The 18,494-nt window shown below is 31.9% G+C and overlaps 1 protein-coding gene across 3 annotated transcripts in view; it reads right to left on the bottom strand.

The window, feature by feature from the left end:
- Window positions 1-18,494, bottom strand: part of MON2 (MON2 homolog, regulator of endosome-to-Golgi trafficking) — a 126,676-nt gene that overhangs the window by 90,495 nt on the left and 17,687 nt on the right. For 2 of the 3 annotated variants that reach the window (XM_059936395.1, XM_059936396.1), the window contains exons 3-8: window positions 12,468-12,595; window positions 11,826-11,957; window positions 8,637-8,766; window positions 6,660-6,757; window positions 5,433-5,558; window positions 1,020-1,214 (exon numbers count right to left, since the gene is read on the bottom strand). In XM_059936395.1, coding sequence (XP_059792378.1) covers window positions 1,020-1,214; window positions 5,433-5,558; window positions 6,660-6,757; window positions 8,637-8,766; window positions 11,826-11,957; window positions 12,468-12,595 — 809 coding nt within the window. Of the gene's footprint in view, window positions 1-1,019; window positions 1,215-5,432; window positions 5,559-6,659; window positions 6,758-8,636; window positions 8,767-11,825; window positions 11,958-12,467; window positions 12,596-15,805; window positions 15,858-18,494 lie in introns of those variants that run through there. The other variant, XM_059936397.1, reaches the window with a different exon arrangement.

Raw genomic sequence — 18,494 nt, 5'->3', positions numbered from 1 at the left:
ATAGTTTCCTTTGCTGTGCAAAAGCTTTTAAGTTTCATTAGGTCCCATTTGTTTATTTTTGTTTTTATTTTCATTACTCTAGGAGGTGGGTCAAAAAAGATCTTGCTGTGATTTACATCAAAGAGTGTTCTTCCCATGTTTTCCTCTAAGAGCTTTATAGTATCAGGTCTTACATTTAGGTCTTTAATCCATTTGGAGTTTATTTTTGTGTATGGTGTTAGGGAGTGTTCTAATTTCATTTTTAGCAACACATTCTGAAATGACTTGATTTCCTACAGTATTGCCAAACAATGTATTAAATATATTACAGATATACCTCACGTGGCCAGAAATAATTATAACTACAGTGCTTATAAAGACTATTTCTAAATGCATTTTACATAAATGGACTTGGAATATGAAAAGAACATCTATGACAAGTATAACATAAATATGGAAAAAACCTTTTTTTTAAAATGGTCTCCATAGAATTTAGTATAAACTACCTATACGGTCTAATAGTTTGTTATGTTGTTGGTTATCGCTAACATTTAGCATATTGACTTTTCATAGATGATCTATAACCAATTACTTTTGTTAATTAAAATTAAGGTAAAATGCTGAATTTGACTTAACATAAAATTAAAAAGAAACATACCATCATATACCATTTTCTCTGAAAAATATTTAAGAGTCAATCATTACATTGAAAGTATTATGATCTGGAATATCACAACATATCCTGCATCCAAAAATTTATGCAAAATAGATATAATATTAGACTGAAAGTAAAAATTGATTTCTAATGCTAGAATTCACCAAATCTGATAACAGGCCATGACTCTTCCTGACATACATTAAAAATGCCACATAAACATAAGAAAGGGAAGAATGAACTTTTGAGTACCTAAGAGAGTACCTATAGGTACTCAAAAAAAAAAACGTTTGCTTAACTGAAGTGAAAAAGCTAAATACATCATCTTCTCAGAAGAGACTTCATGCAATTACACACACAAACACATATGAGAATTAGCACTTACCAAAAGACTGTAAAATTGCTTAATCAGAACAGATACTACTCTCAGCAAACGCATGCAGATAGGAAAATATGGTTTTTCAACTGGTGCTGGAGAAGATGAAGTGCCGGAACCTTGTCTGAACTTTATATTTGGAGAAAAGAGCTTTATCACAAGAGGACATACCCTTTCTTTGAGGAGGAAACTAAATTCCTGATGCTATTTGCAAAGATTAAAAAAAAAAAAAAGAAAAAAAAAGAATTAACTTAGTTTGTACTTAATGCTTATAAAACAGTCTCACAGTTAATAATAATCTTTAATAATCAGTATGAATAATTTAGCTTTATTATAAGTTTATACAGTTTATTATTTTACCGTTTTACACACAATTCTGAAATTAGTATTGTTCTTTGAGAATATAAGATCAAACAATATTTCAAGAAGTTTTAAAAAGAATCTAAATTAAAAAGGAACATTTAATAATTTGGAATTAAAATGATGTTTATTACTAGGAATTTTAATTTTAGTAGGACACTAGCAATTAAAAACATAAAGAACAAAAGAAAGAAAACAGATTACACAAATTCAAACAGATAAAGCATTCAAATAGGCAGCTGACAAAAAATCTGATTAATAAAGTATAATAAATTATATAATTCAGATTTTATTTTGCAAAGATAATTCTATTCATGCATAGAAGATTTACTAATTAATATTTTGTTCTACTTAGATTGCTTGAACAGAACACAATGAGCTGATAAAAACACAATGACAAACAAGCATAATTATTTTAAAGTCTGGGAATCTTGCAAAGAATTCTTAAATTTTACTTATAATCATGGCATATTATGCAGAAAAGCTCCCTTAACCTATTAATGCTTTGACTATATTAGCCAAAAGTAGTCCCATTATACTGACAATACAAGGTCCAGTCTACATTTAATGTCTAACCTCAAATATATATTATTCTGTTGTTTTAAGCATCTCAATTTCATTGAAGCCGCAAACAAAGAAACAATAAGAAAAATCTACCAATCTAATCCTTTAATCTTACCAAAAAAAAGGAAAAATAAGGCATAGAGCAGTTTATTTGTTCAGAATCACAAAATTTGTAAAATGTATTTTTTTTAAAAAATCAGGTTCATTCAAGGAAAAAAATCAGCTTCACTAGAGGAAAAAAAAAAGAAAGAAAACACAGATAAGTAAAAAGATAAAAATAAAAGCTTTGCTTCATCTCACCTCCCAGAGATAAGTTAGTCAGTCATCATTGTTGACTCCAAATATATATATCCTTCTAGTCTTTTATATCCATTTTAATGTACTTTTAATTCTTCCCCCCAAAAAATGGGATCTTAAGAGTTAAGTGATTTGAAATTCTACTCTCAAATCTACAGTAGTTTCACAAAATGAAAAGCATAGTTGTCCGTTTTCATACTTTATTAAATAACCTTAGGTACTGGTTAATTCATAAATATTACAGACAACTCTGAAAAGTTTTATCTATTCACTTTTCCCCCTCACTATTCAACTAACTGCAACTGGGTTTCCTCCACAACCCCCATCAACCACTCCATCTCCACTGAAACTATTCTCATTATACTCATGATCTCTGTGGACAAAGCAAACACTGCTCTTTCAGTCTTACCAAATTTCTTTGAAGCACCTGACATAACTGATTACTTGGTTCATCTTGAAGTTTTCTCTGCTTTTGTCTTTTATTATGCCGCAGTCTCTCAGATGCATTCCTACATTTCTGGCCCCCATGTTCTTAGTCTCTTTTGTATGCTCATCCTCTCGTGCCCAACCATTTAACAGTGAGGTTCCTCAGAGCTCCAGAATATCAGGTCCTCACTTCCATATGTTATTGCCATAGGTGATCTCATTCACTCCCATATCTTCAATTAGCAACTATATGCCAGTGAAGTTTAAATTTATAACTTTAACCCAAAACCTTACTTCTGAGCTCACGATGCATAAATTAAACTGCCATTTTGTGTACACTCAGGTATCTCAAAATGAGTAAGTTCAAAACTGAATAAACTATCCTTTCCAGCAAAAGTTCTGCCCATAGAGTAATCCACCTTAGTAGCAAGCAACACACTGCTCAAGCCAGAAGGCCAAAAGTCATCTTTGACTAATAAAGTATAATTAGTCCTATAACTCACTGATTTTATTTTGAAGAAGGTAAAAGACTGCTTTTTTTCCTCACATTTCAATGATTTATTCAGCATTTACTTGCTGACTCTTTAATATGTACCGAGCACTGTGCTAGGTAAAGGAATTCAAGGTTAAGTTCGATTTTGTCCCTGCCCTTATAGAGCTCATTTTCTAAAAGAGAAGAGAGATCCTTTCTTAGAGTCACTGCTCTGGAATATTCTTTTCCTATACTACCTATTTCCCCCAACTAACTACTCTTTATCTTTCAGGGGAAAGCTTCATAGCCTTCATTCATCACCAACTCTCCACCAGGTTTGGTACCTATGTTACTCATTTCCATAGCACTTTTTATACTTTTCCCTCACAGCACTCATCATGGCTTATCATTCAGTCAATGTTTTTCTTCCAATTAGATTGGTAAGTGCCATAAGGGCAGGAATTTTACCTGTCTTACTTAAATTCTGTATCCTTGGCACTGAACACATGAACTAGCATATTGTAAGGGATTGGTAAACTTTGATTGGATGAGTGAATAATGAGTGAATGAAAGCAAATATTTATCTCTTGAAGAAAACTTTGTAGGTATAAATTTTAGGATCTTACACAGAATAATTCTTTTTTTTCCTCTGCATTATAGCAGGAAGAATAAAGTAGAATAGATTTATTATGGGCACAATAAATCTGGAAACATTTTTTCAAATCTTTTCCTACAAAATTAAAAAACATAATCCAAACTATAGACATTTCAAATTCAAATTCATTGTCTATGGCCATACCACCCTGAATGTGCCCGATCTCGTCAAATTCAAATTCATTTACAAATTCATTCACTCATTCATTTAAATATTTATTGAACACCTGTCATATGCCAGGCACCGCTATAGGCACCTATACAACAGTGAACTAAGTCCCTGCCTCATAGAGCTTACTTTCCTGTAGGGGAAGTGAGAAGATCAACTAATGTACAAATACGTATGTCAGGAGGAAATAAGTGATATAAAGAAAAATAACAAGGAGTAAGAAAGACAAGGGTGCTGCCATGAAAAAAAGCTGCCATTTTACACAGTGGTGGGGAAGGTTTATCTGGTAGGTTGACCATTGAGTAAAGACCTCAAAAGAGTGAGAGAACAAGCCATATGGGAGAAAAGCATTCCGGGTTCAGGAAGCAGGAAGTACAAAGGCCTAGGAGCAGGAGTCCACCTGGGTCATTTAGGAACAACAAGAATGACAGTGTGGCTAAAGGGTGAGGGCACTTACAAACTATGAAACCTTAGACAAACTATTTAACCCTCTTAAAGTCTTAGCTTCCTCCTGTGTAAAGTAGGAATAATTGGTACTTCTCAGGCATTTGTGCAGCTTAAAGAGAGTATGATATATAAGGAATTTAGCAAAGTCATAGCATGGAGTAGGCAGTCCAAAGTGGTAGCTGTTACAACTATCAGTTTATACAAGATGATTAGTCGAGTTGTATCTAAACTTATCCTATACTAATACAAGAAAGGGAATCATCAGTTAATATTGTTCATTATCATTGAAAGCACTGAACAGTTGTCTAACATGGACCAAAAATTATGAACCATGTAGTAAAAGTTTCAGTCCCAACTCTTGGGCTAAAGGACCTTCTACTTTTTTTGCACTTGATTCACACATTTTGTAGGTAAGAGCAAGGATAAAATAGATGACTTAGGGAGGGGCAGCATGGTAGGGAAAGGAGCTAGAGTAGTAGTTAAAAGTTCTAAATTTTTGTTCAAGATCTGCTAATAACTAAAGAACCCCATGTAAATCACTGAATCACTTTTGGACTTTAGCTTCTTACAAATAAAATGAAAAGTTTGAATTCTTTCTCACTTTTTCCCCTATTAACCTTCTGTTTTGAAATATTCTGTATAGCACATTAAATTTATTAAGCATTGACGACTTCTTTTTTCCATTTAAATTATGTTAAAGCACAAAGCAGCATATAAACAAGTAAAAAAATTAGTAACAATTTTTTAAGGCTTTTAAATATTATAAAAATAGCTCACGTACCACATTCCTCTGTACACCCTTAGATTGGGAAATGCTTGACTAGACACTCTAGGAATTCCTTCTAATGTTAAAATTTCAAACTGCTTGGGCACAACAAAAGTTAAGATATCAGCAAATTATTATATGTCTAAAGTCTGAGGTTATAATTTTTTGCATCTTTTAATGTGGGGGAAAAATACGTTAACTCTCTTGAAAAATATCTGTGAAAAAATTAAAGATTAATTTTGTTGCAAGATACTACAAATGGCTTACTTGTAAAAAGACTTGTGGAAAATCATTCAAGACTGACTCAAGTAATTCGAGGCCAAATGTTCGGGTCATTTCTGTCATGCCTACTAGCCAGTAAGGGGCATCAGCATTAACCAACTGACAAAGGTCCTGGGAAAATAAATCAAACAATGAATAAAAAATAAATAAAATATTTCACATGCTGGAATGAAATGTCCTTTCATTTTATAGTTCATAAAATTTTTTTTAAAGTATCTCTTCTTAAATAATAGGTTTTACTCCTTAGAAACTAAGTACTGGTAATTCAAATTTTGATTAATTGTATAGTTGATTATATAAGTAAACTAAATATATAGACTGCACAGATAAATTGTTATTCTAACACGGTTTTAATGAAAAACCACTTAACCTTTTAATCAAAATTAATAAAATTTTCAGTGCAGGTTAATCTTATTTTATTCATGACAAGTAATGTAAAAATCAGGTATTTGCATATCAAATTACATTAGGTAGAACAGAAGTTTAGTACTTTAATTTTCCTATTAAAGGAAGTATTTTATATGACTAGTCATCCCTAATATATCTAGTTCAGGGTTTAATTCATTTTATTTCCTTAAAGTGAAACATAACATTTTATCGTGTTAATTAGCTATAGATGCTCTTTAATGTTTTAGAATTTTTTTAAATACAGGTATCACGGGCTTTTCAAAAGTTCGCTTTACCACTTAGCTTTTACAGAAGACCTAAGTTAGCACCTGTTTTCTCTAACCAGAAGAAATCTGAAGAGGATTTTCACTTTTTCAGGAAAAAAAAAAGGCAAAAGTGAAAATCGTGTCAGCACTTGCTTTGCCGCGAGCCCATAGTAGAGGCAGCACACACCCCAGGCAGCGCGAGTGGTACCGCCAAGCTCTTTCCCCGGGAACCACACTCAGCATCTCAGCATCAAGCTGCCATAGCTTTGAACTGTGTGAGCATCTGTGCTTTATCTCGATCTATTTTGTGCATTCGTTAGGTAATTGTGTACTAAGGTAATTGCTTTTTCACTTTAGGCCACTTTGGCTTATGAAAGGTTTCACAGAAATGTGCTACTGTCAGATAGTGGGGGAAACCTGTACCTCTTTTGACACTTTATAATTGGACAATTAAAAAAAAATGACACTTAAAAAACTGAATCAGATATAAAATTCCAAAATCAAAAATTCATACAAAACTATATTGTATAATAAAAATTATTCTTATCAACTGAAATACCTGGAAAAGCATATATGCATCTTTAGCACAAGGTTTGAGGGTACTGACAGATCTTCTGTTACTATTTCCTTGGACTAGTACTGGTTGTTCTACAACATCTGCAATCAAAATTAGAGGGGTTTTAGGAGTTCATAATGACCTTTAATAAATCATATATACTGTCTAAAAGGTATGTTTAAAATAAATACTTATTTATAGAATTATAAACTTAATAACTTCAGAACCATGCCTCCAAAATGGAAAGAAAAATTGGGAATCCCATTTTTATACAAAATGCCATAAAAATCACTCTTCATTATCTTACATTCATTTTAATAAACTTAGTATCTTTACACATACATTTGGTTTTCTCAGTACCCCTTTCTCCAGTCTCTTTATTTCATGGATTTAAAATCCACATGATCTTTGAATGTACCATTAAATATCAAACATATAAATATTTATCACATGGTTAATTTCTCTATCATCTCTCCATCTTCAAAAGAATTAGCTGCTTGATCTGCCACAAGTACTATGTCAGTCACAGGTATTGAATAGCTAAGAGTCAACTAGACTGGGGCTTCCCAATTTCTTTGAATACTAAGAAGATATCATTCCCTGTAAGTTATGACAGTCTGTTTTGAATAAATGTTGATTCAATGACTACTTGAAAAGAAAGAGTTTCTAAGTATTTTCTACCTTATTAGAAAGTATTAAATGAGATATTAGTCTTTAGAGACACACAGCCAAAACTACCAATCCAGAACTTATATTGAGATTATGAATATACAAGACATTCAAACTGGAGAACTGCCCTCTTTTATCCCTTAAGTTTAATTCCTTAATATTCCAAACTGCTAGAATTCCACCTGCATTTCCCCTAGGAAAAGTGAGACCAAAGTCAGTGGGAATATTCTAATAAACCAACAGATTAAATGTCTGAAACTGAATGTGAAAAATCTGACCAATGGTTAATTTCAGGAAAAGTGAAGCAATTATTAGAGTAGGCAGCATTATCATTACTTACTAGTATTGCCGTTTTTTACCAGTATTACCAAAAAAACACCAAATGATATGAAAGATTGCTAATATGAAGAGTTTAAGGGGAAAGAAAAAACTACCTAAAGGGAAAAAAAAGTTTAATCTTTTGTTTCTTGACTCCATAAAACAGAGAGGTTGCTCTTGGTAGCACCTTATGATCTTTTCAACTGATCACGGGAAAAAATTTACTTTTCATCCAATAAGGGTAACAAATGAAAAAAATGTTAAAAGTTATCAAATTATAAAAATTATAACAGAAACATAGTATCTGTAAGCTCTGTGACAGGACATGTTTCTAAGTTTTTAGGAAATGTTGTAAATCACAAAGAAAAAGATGCTAAAAATTACAAGTATTTGATGAAAATATGAAAATATTAAACTTTACATAATATAAATATTCTTGATTAATACATGTTAACTGGCAGAGACAAAGATTCACATGAGGGAAGCTCACTCTTGGGACTTTACCCTAAAGAAATAATTCAGATGGAAATATATATGTAGGAAGACACTCAAAACAATACTAAACTATTGAACATAAGCAGTTCATTAAATTATAGAATAGCCACAAAATATAATGCAACCATTAAAATTTCAATTACAAAAATAAAAAAAATAACATGAAAAATTCATACAATGTAATGTTTGGCTAAAAATACTTATAATGCAACATCTGGTGTGAAATGTGAAATTATCATCTTCAATATGAAATTATGAATATGTTAGAAATAAACATGGAAAATAGAGTCCACTTCTTAGGGTGATAAAATTATGGGGGATTTATCTTTTGAATTGCCATTATCAATAATAATGAAGTTAAAATAAACATACTTTTTAAAGTATTCTACTTTTTAGGTAGCCTAAGTTCATAGGGGAATGGCTGACAATCAATAAAAGAGAAAAGCATGTATGTTAGAGCCACCCACTGTCAAAAGGAAACAACTTTTTTCACTTTACCTCTGTGTCGTTCATCTTCAGCAACCATCCTCTCAAAAACAACAGTAACAACTTGTCGCACTGTAGCAGCAGCTGTATTATTTGTAATATTATCTTTTGTGAAGTGTAGTCGAAAACAGAGAACAATTGCCTAAAAAAACAATTTCCATTTAGTGTGAAATAAGATTGAGGAACACGGTTATTATCTTTATTTTATCTGATGTAACCCAAAATTAAATAATTTGTTTCGCTGCTTCAATCACCTACACTAAAAGTCTCACTCTTTTATATAATAAAACTACAAAAAGCGCAGGATTTTGAAATAATTCAAACTCTCAGTAAATACATAGACACATAAGATTAACCAAGGTAATGTGAAATACCCCTTTCACAATCTGGTTCTTTTAACATGTACATAATAATGTGTTGTGCTTTTGTTTTCCCAGAACGACTTTTTTTTTTGCAAATAGCAAGTACTCAAACTTTGTTGTATCACTAAATCACTTGGAGAAATACTATATAAACTTGCTAAGCATATAAATGAATCATTTTTTCTTTTAAAATCAACTTTATTAAGGTATAATTTATATACAATAACTGTATCCCTTTAAAGTATATAATTTTATGAGTTCTGACAGTTATATTCACCTATGGAACTACTGCCACAATCAAGTATAAGGCATTTCCACCATCCTAAAAGTTTCCTTGTGCTCTTGCAGTCCATTTTTTCCTCCACCCTTGGCCCCAGGTAACCACCAATCTGCTTTTATCACTATAGATTAGCTGGTATTTTCTATACAAATAGAATCATTCAGTATGTGCTCTTTTCTGTCTGGTTTCTTTCACTTGTAATATTTGTGAAATTCATCCACGTTTTTCTTTGTAACAGTAATTTGTACTTTTTTATTCCATGGTATGAGTATACCACATTCTAATTATCCATTCACCTCCTGATAGACATTTGGGTTGTTTCAGTTTTTGGCTACTGTACATAAAGCTGCTGTGAACATTCACATACAAATCTCAATGAGGACATGTATTTTCATTTACCTGGGTAAGTAAACACCTAAGAGTGAAATGGACAGATCACATAGTAAGTATAAGTTAAAATTTTAAAGAAACTGTTTTCCAAAGTTGCTTTACAATTTTATATTCCTGCCAGCAGTATGTGTGAGTTCAAAATTATTCCATATTCTCAACAACACTTGATATGGTCAGTCTTTTTAAATCTTAACTATTCTAATGGGTGTGTAATAATATCTCCTTGTGGTTTTAATTTGCTTTTCCCTCATAACTAAAGATTCTGAGGCACTTTCCATGTATTCATTAGTCAGTTGAATAGATTATTTTGTAAAGTGTCTGTTGAAATCATTTGTCCATTTTTTATTGGGTTGTCTTATAAATGAGTTGTAAGAGTGTTTTTAATAAATTCTAGATAAAAGTCCTTTGTCAGATATTTGTGAATATTTCCCCCCATTCTGTGGCTTCTTTTATGGTTCATGGATTTGTGCCCTACTTAAGAAGTCTCTACCTACCCCAAGGTCACAAAAATTTTCTCCTATGTGTTCTTCTAGAAGTTTTACAGTTTTAAAAGAAGCCATTCTTGGAGGAAAACATAATAATGGTATTTTTAAATGCTATGCCTTATCATATTAATTATATTAAACATTTAAAAGAAAACAAGCCTTTGATACCACTAACACTTTTAAAATTTCAACATAAAAGAAAAGTACATGTTATAGAGAAGCTTTCCTATTACCCAATTTTATATTATTTCTTCATACTTCATTTTTCATCCCCAAATATTATATTTCCAAATTAACCAAAATAAATCCTATATTTATTTATAAAACTATAATCAGTTCTTATTGCTTGGGTAGGTCAAATGATAACCTTTTATAAAATTTTAAATATATGTATCAGAACAATAATTTGATAGCTAGAAACCAAGAGGAACTACATAGAACAAACATATATATAAAAAGACATTAAATATTTTATAAAGCAGGTATGGGGTAAAAGAATAAGCTATTTGCAATTAAGTAAAATCTCATTATATCCTAAGAACATCAAGTGAATAACTAGAAGAGAGATATAGTCTCTATACAGTATACTGTGATGGTATACTTTGCTACTTTACAAGTCAACCATTCTTAAAGGCATACAAATTATAATACAACTATTACTGAAACTCCAACAATTTCCCTAAATAGTAAACCATTAAGTAAAGACTGTTTTTTATATTACTCGCTGTACTGTCTGTTCTTTAGAAATATTTCTTTTTTTTTTTTTTTTTTTTTTTTTCAAATTTTTTTAAATTAATTAATTAATTAATTTTTTATTTTATGGCTGTGTTGGGTCTTCGTTTCTGTGCGAGGGCTTTCTCTAGTTGTGGCAAGCGGGGGCCACTCTTCATCACGGTGCGTGGGCCTCTCACTATCGCGGCCTCTCTTGTTGCAGAGCACAGGCTCCAGATGCGCAGGCTCAGTAATTGTGGCTCACGGGCCCAGTTGCTCCGCGGCATGTGGGATCTTCCCAGACTAGGGCTCGAACCCGTGTCCCCTGCATTGGCAGGCAGATTCTCAACCACTGCGCCACCAGGGAAGCCCTAGAAATATTTCTTAATTTTAAAAAACTTTTTAAAGAGTGAAACAAATAATAGAACAGCTGTTATATGTTCCTAAAGAGGGTGGGAATAAGAAAGGAATGAGAAATAGCTATCATACATGCAGCCTTACCTAGTATCAATGTATCAATGCCAAAAGGACATTCTTCCAGATACTTAAGGGACAGATTTAAACTATCTGGCTTACATAACATATATATATGTGAAATTATTTTTAAAAGGGGGAAAGGGAGAGCTATCAGGAATACCCCAGGTAATTGTGGAGAACACTGATACCTCAAAACACATTTTTTTTTCTTTTCCTCTTTCTCTATTCCTTTTCTTCTGCTACTTTTCTTTTTCCACATCTTATTCATAACTAAGCCTGTCAGCTATATCCAAGGGGCTCTGCTTCATCACCCTAACCTGATTTCACTTCTAACCTGTGAAAAACAAAGCACCGATGGCTTTTAACATGCAATGTGCATTATCGCAATAGCTACAGGAAAGGTGCTGTTCAAACAGCACCAGGCTTTTCTCTTTCAGTCAGCTTATTCAAATACTGTTTCAAAGCACTTACGAACTTTGAAAAACAGGCTTCCTACCTTTGAGAGTGCCTCGTCATGAACTACTGTATTGGTTGTTAAAAGAACAAGAACTGTTTGAAGCAGCTTAAGTTCTTCAAGACTATTTTCCATTAGCTGCCAAAGCATGTTAATTATATTTCCAGCTGCAGTCTGTAAAACAATTATTTTAATTATTGTCAACAAATAAAATATAGGTGTTTGGGTCCCTAAATAAGAAAAGTGATGCAGATTCATAGTGATGAAATGTTTCTCCTTATTTTACCGTCATAAGGTCAGATACAAACAATACACTTAAGTTAACAAACAACAAATTATCACTTCAGATAATCTAGCAAACAGTCATGATTTTCTCTCCTACCTTTTAAAAAATAATTTATGAATAATATTCTCTGTCAGTGATATTGAAAACATGCTTGGTTCTTAAGATTTCATCTATATTAGTGAACTACAAATTCTTAGATTACAAATGACTTGACAAAATGTACTTCGTTCTTTATTCTGAGCATTTAATAATGAGACAATTTGGTAACCTTTTAAAATTAAGCCAATGTCCTTCAAGCACTGTTGTACATTAAAATATCAGGTATGTTTTATTCTCTCCTTATGAAAACTCATGATTTGATTTGTAAGTGCACAGTTCAGATAAAATCTTCACATTACCTCAGACACAACCTCATGGGACATGAGCCTCTGAATGGCGGCTAAACATAGCTGAGTGATCTTCGGTTCCTTGGTTCCACAACCCATTAGAAAAGGCTGAACAACCTCTGAGCTGTTCTCTTTCAATGCTTTATTTGGAACACATATAAAATAAAATTTTAAATATAATTCATAAATAAGAATATTTTTATATAATTACAACCAGTAATGACAATCTTAATAAAAAATCACTAATGTAAAATTAATACCAAAATAAAAATCAAGCAGTAAGAGTTAAAATACTTCACATAAATACTACAGACTTTGTATCTGAACTACTCCCCCTTAAGTTCAGCTCTCCCATGCCTTTCTCCTGACACTCCTTTGGTTCTCCTCCATCTTCTTCTATAGACTCTTTAATGGCAATTTCTCAGAAGTTCTATCCTGCCTCAGAGAAAGACTCTATTTCTTCAATAGTGCAGAAGGAAAAACAGGAATAAGAATTCATATTCTAGAGCAGAAAAGTAATTAAAAATAGTATATACATCAACCCCACCACATTTCTGAATGAATATTCAGAAACTCCCTAGAATTTTATTATATGCCTTGAATTCATTGGCTCTAATTTCTTCTTCAAGAAGTAAACTCATTAAAAACAATAACATTACTCCTCTTATTACTGAAATATTGCTTTAAACTAATTGGATGCACGTGCTGTAATTCCAAATCTTAAAATAACTCCTTCTACCAAGCCAATACTTTCAGAAGTTTTAAAATGGCAACAAGAATGTAAAAGATTAGAAAATGCACAAACTGAATTATACATTATTAAATTTACAAAATGAAATTCAATCAATACACACTTACTGAATGGCTACACAAAGATGAACAAGACAGGTTTGTCATCCTCAGGGAATTTGAATAAATAACATAAAATTCCAAGTCAAGAGAACTTTAAACTTACGTGTTTGGTATTTGTTTTCAAATGTACTACATCCATCAATTATTTTTTGAAGTTAAGAATTGTAATAAAGACACAGAAATCTGAGTTTTAACATGTTTTTCAAAAGAAATTGTGAGAAAGTCATCCAGAATCACCTTTAAAAGTGTAAAACTAGTGTTAACATTAATTTTATCATTTAAATCCCCTTCTTTCTTCTCCCAAAGCTCCCTGTATGGTATGGCAAATAAAGACCACTATTTACTACAGCATGCTCTGCAAAGTCCCTCAGTATGCCAGTATAAATCACTGATTTAGCACAGCTAAGAGAAGGCAAATATGACTGGCAAAGAACAGTGTTTTCAAAAAAGCTCCCTTGCCTTACTTCCTTGTTTTCTTGTGCATAAAGGTTTTGAATCAAAACCAGAGACATAAAATTTCCATAACAATGTCACAAAACATTTACATGAGTGATTAAAAGATGACAATAAAGCTCAAAAAATACTATTCTGAAGCAGTAAATATCCTGCTATATTCAATTCTGCCAGAATCACTGAAGTATGAGGCCTTCCCTAACTCTGCAGAACATTCCAAATTATTAAATCTTGTTCAGGCAAATATAAGTTTTCAATACTAACAAGTGGCACTTATAATTTTTATTACATTAACATGTGTTTCTCATTTGAGTATCACAATACTCATATAGAGTTTACAGGGTATGATTTGGACGAAGTAACACAATAAGTAGGTGGTAAAACCAGAAACTGAAAATGTCTTCTAATCCCTGGTTCACTATTCTTCCCACAACATTATGCTGCCACTCTTTAAGGTAAACAGCATTTGATGCAAATGGAAATTAAAAGAGTCAAAAGTGTCTAAGAGAAACCAATTGCCTGAAGTCTTCAGATGAATGGAGAAAAAACAATGTACTTTCATAGAGGCTCTGATAACAATGATTTTAAGACACACCCATATCGCCAGAAAGAAAATCAGTGCCAATTACCTTTGCCAATTAAACTATGATACGATGAATTCTAATCACTTATACCTTTTCCTCACTATTTCATACTCTAGGCCAAGAAGGCCATTGTTATTTCTTATCTTTTTGATAATAGCCATTCTAACAGGCGTAAGGTGATATCCTCATTGTGGTTTTGATTTGCATATCCCTGATGATTAATGATGTTGAGCATCTTTTCATGTACCTGTTGGCCATCTGTATATCTTCTTTGTAAAAAATGTCTATTTAGATCTTCTGTCCAATCTTTAATTGGATTGTTTGTTTGGGATGCCTCATTGATGGAGAGTACTTCACTATTGTCTCTGAGATATTCTTCTAAGCCAATGACACCCATTCTGCACGCTTTGATGGTAGTGCTTTTTTTGACCTTACCATAAGATGTTAACAGGAAGTTTTTGCACAACAACTAGGGTGACATTTCAAATAGCAATGAAACTTACGCAATACCAACAATGCACGTTAACTCAACTGATGTGATAGTATGAACAAGTTCACACATGCACTGAAAAAGACAACTACAACACTACCTGGCCCACAGTGATTCTAAGATACCATTAATTGTAAAGTGCATACCAATTTGGGGAATATTAACACGTGAAAAAACTGTGTATCTTAGAATGAATAAAATAAGGTGAGTTACACTGAAATATTGTATACATGTCAGTCACAGTTATCCAGATCTATCAAGCTGAGTTAAGCTAATAATAAAAGTAATTTTTAACTCTATTTTAATGTAAGTCAAAGGTACCCTTCCTACTTTTTTTTCTCCCAGTTTATATGAGAATATAATGGTCAAAGGAAATTTCTGTTATCCAGAATAGATGATCAAGAACAACCAAAAAATAAAACCTATTGATCTACTGTATTTTTTGAAACATAATGTGAAAAACGGAAACATATCTACCATATCTAGATCACAATGAAGTAATACAAAGATCATTTTTTAAAAGTTTCTAATTATTTTTCTCTTCTGTTAAATGTCATAATGGTCCTAAGAAGCAGAAATTAATTCTACTCTTCTAATTGAGCAATTGCTGCTTTCTCTTTATAAACAATAATTTTAATTACATGCATTTAAGGGTGGCTTTACATAAAAAGCTTCCCACAGGTTTAGAGTTTAGAAACCACATTGAGGAAAAGGCTGTGCAGCATTATAAAGACATCTTGCCTTAACCATTTTTTAAAAAATCATTCCATGGAAAAAAGAGGAAAAGGTCAACTCTTTTTAATCAAAACTTGGCGGGTGGGCGGGGGATGGGGAGAAAAGAAAAAGTTTATTTTCTACCTAAGTCCCTTAAGAAGCACAACTCCTTTAACAGAATAACACTGTGTGTTTGATAAATATATTTTATTTCCAAATTTTATAACTGTGAGATCAAATGATGCACTTTCACACACCTGAAAGAGGTCCAGCAGGTCCCCATATCCTAGGGGTTTCCTTGCTCTGAGCAGTTTCACTGCAAAATTGCAGTTTTTATCCTGGAAAAAAAGAATTAAACTAGGATACCCCACTATGAATCACACTAATAGGGGTTAATAAAAGTTTTATTATAAATTTTAACAGTCATTAAATAACCAATTATAATTCTTGTGAAAGAAAGAAAATGTGATGCAGACATGATTGCTACCCTCAAAACCCTTAAAATCTAGTTATGGGAAAGACTGATATTTCTAACATTAAAAAAATTTTAATGGTTCAAAATGTCTGAAAATATTTTAAATGATTCAATATGAGGACAAATAAAAGTATGAGCAGCTTCATCTTAAAAGTACATTACAGGAAAAGGAAGAATGATGTTGGTACAATTGGTTAGTAATTTTGCAAAAGAAAAAAAATCTAGGTCCTCATGTCACCCCATATATTATTAAGAAAAAAATCAAACCATAGAAAAACTAGAAGACAATGAAAATGATTATCAACTACGTGGAAGGAGAAGGACTGCCTAAATGGAGAGCAACAAATAAGAAAAATTAGTTAAATTATGTAAAAATTAAAAGCATCTAGATAAAAAATTAAAAGGTAAATGATGCAGAAAATATGATATAAACATGATGAGAAGTTAATATTTTTGCTATATAAATAGCTCAATTTGATAAAGAAAACACAAGAACTCCAAAAAAAGTAAACATAAAATAATTTAATAATTCAGAGAAAAATGTTCAACATTAAAAAGAAATGTCAATTAAAATGAGAAGCCATTGCTTGTTCAATTACCAAAAAGATTTTTTAAAATAATAATCTGGCAAAGATGCTATAAAAATATACTCACATATTGTCAGTAAAGGCATAAACTTTTATCTTTTCAGAAAGTGGTATGATGACAAATTCTAAGAACATGTTCATGCCCTTTAATTTAATAATTTCTAGAAATGTACGTTAAAGAAATAATTCTAAATATTGAAACATGCCTAACATAAAGGAATTGTTAAATAAACTACAATCACTTGATGAAATATGGAACAATTTAAAAAATTAGAAAAGATGGCATCAAAAAAAGTATATATGATATAATATTATAAAAGGCAGGATACAAATTAAAACTGTTTAACTTTTTTTTAAAAGGGGGGAAAACAATAAATAAGAACACATTATATGGCAGAGAAATCTCTCTGACCCATTACGTCAGTTTGTGAGCAAGGCATTAAGTACAGCCCCCTGTATCTTCTATCCCGGATTATAGGAATAGTCTACCAACAGACCTCTGTCTTACTGATGATACATTGAAATACAACTTTCACACTGCTGTCAGAGTAATGTACAGAGTTTAAAAATATTAATATGAATGTGTCGCCTTCCTGATTCAAACTCTTTCCATCAAGCTGCTCAGGAAGTTACACAATGGCAATAGTTGGATAGTGTATCCAAATAGACCGAACTGTTTTATACCTCATGTATTTAAGTAACTTCCCTTACTTATAGCTTCTACACCTTATTTGCCTGGCTAACTCCTTTTCAAGCATCAACACTCAGCTTCAGATTCCCAGGTTGGGTTAGGAGCCTTCCCAATGTTCTTGTAACAAGCCTGTCTATACTTCCATCTTGGCATTTACCATACAGCCTCAGAATTCTCTGTTTAGGGTCTGTCTCCTTCATTACTCTATTAACTGGCTGACATGAACTAAATATGACAAAATTCATGTACTCAAATAATCATAACATGAAAAGTTAAAGAAAGGTAGAAAAATATACTAGAGGCAGAACTCAGAGACTTACTTGCATTTTGGAGTGACTCACTTATTAGCTTACATTTAAGGAGGGCTTACTATTTATTTCCCATGTAATGTGCTAACTACTAGCAATATAAGGGAGAATAAGACATTGATCCTGACCTCAGGAAGTATGTCACCTGGAAGGGAAAATTTCTGGCAAAGAACTACAAAAAGTAAATGGAGGAGCAGGTAAGCTAAACAGAACGAATGGCACAAACATACTTTTCAAATATATTTCTTGTATTAACATATAGATTGCAGGTGAATAATATTACCCATCTTTTTATCTCCCCTAGTGATTCTTACATAATTATTTCTTTATTAAGAATATGTTATATGATATATTCTATAGATGTTTGCAAAATATCACAGGTATATGTACTGATAAAATATAATATACTGAAAAAAATCAACAGATAAATTACCTTTTAATGTCAGAAAAAAAATTCCAAAGTATATTTACTCACTGCTACTTAAATTAGAGACCTTTTAGTAATAAGACTATGTAGATATGAAAAGGATGAGGGAAACTGTGAGGAAAGAAGAACACAAATCATACATAATGATTATCTATGTAAAAATTCTCTATGCATACTGACAGTAGATGAAAGCAGTCATAGGTGGATGTAACTGTTATGGTTTTCAGTTAGGGGTTAAATATACAATTTTAAAATATCACAACTTCATTGAGCTCCTTGTTTCAAATATTTATTAAAATAGCAGATTCTCTGTTTATGTAATTCTTGTGTAACACAAGCCTTCTCAATTTCAAGCATATTTATTGTAAGCTGGGATAATAAAAAGTTTGTAATATATGGCAGTCAAATGTAAGATTAAGGCACCTGGCCTTCTAAATGAAAAACTTTATGTTGCTTGC

This window comes from Balaenoptera ricei, chromosome 10, assembly GCF_028023285.1.
Source record: "Balaenoptera ricei isolate mBalRic1 chromosome 10, mBalRic1.hap2, whole genome shotgun sequence".
Lineage (NCBI taxonomy): Eukaryota > Metazoa > Chordata > Mammalia > Artiodactyla > Balaenopteridae > Balaenoptera > Balaenoptera ricei.
Note: the sequence above shows the minus strand (reverse complement) of the source record. Positions and strands in the feature narration are given on the sequence as shown.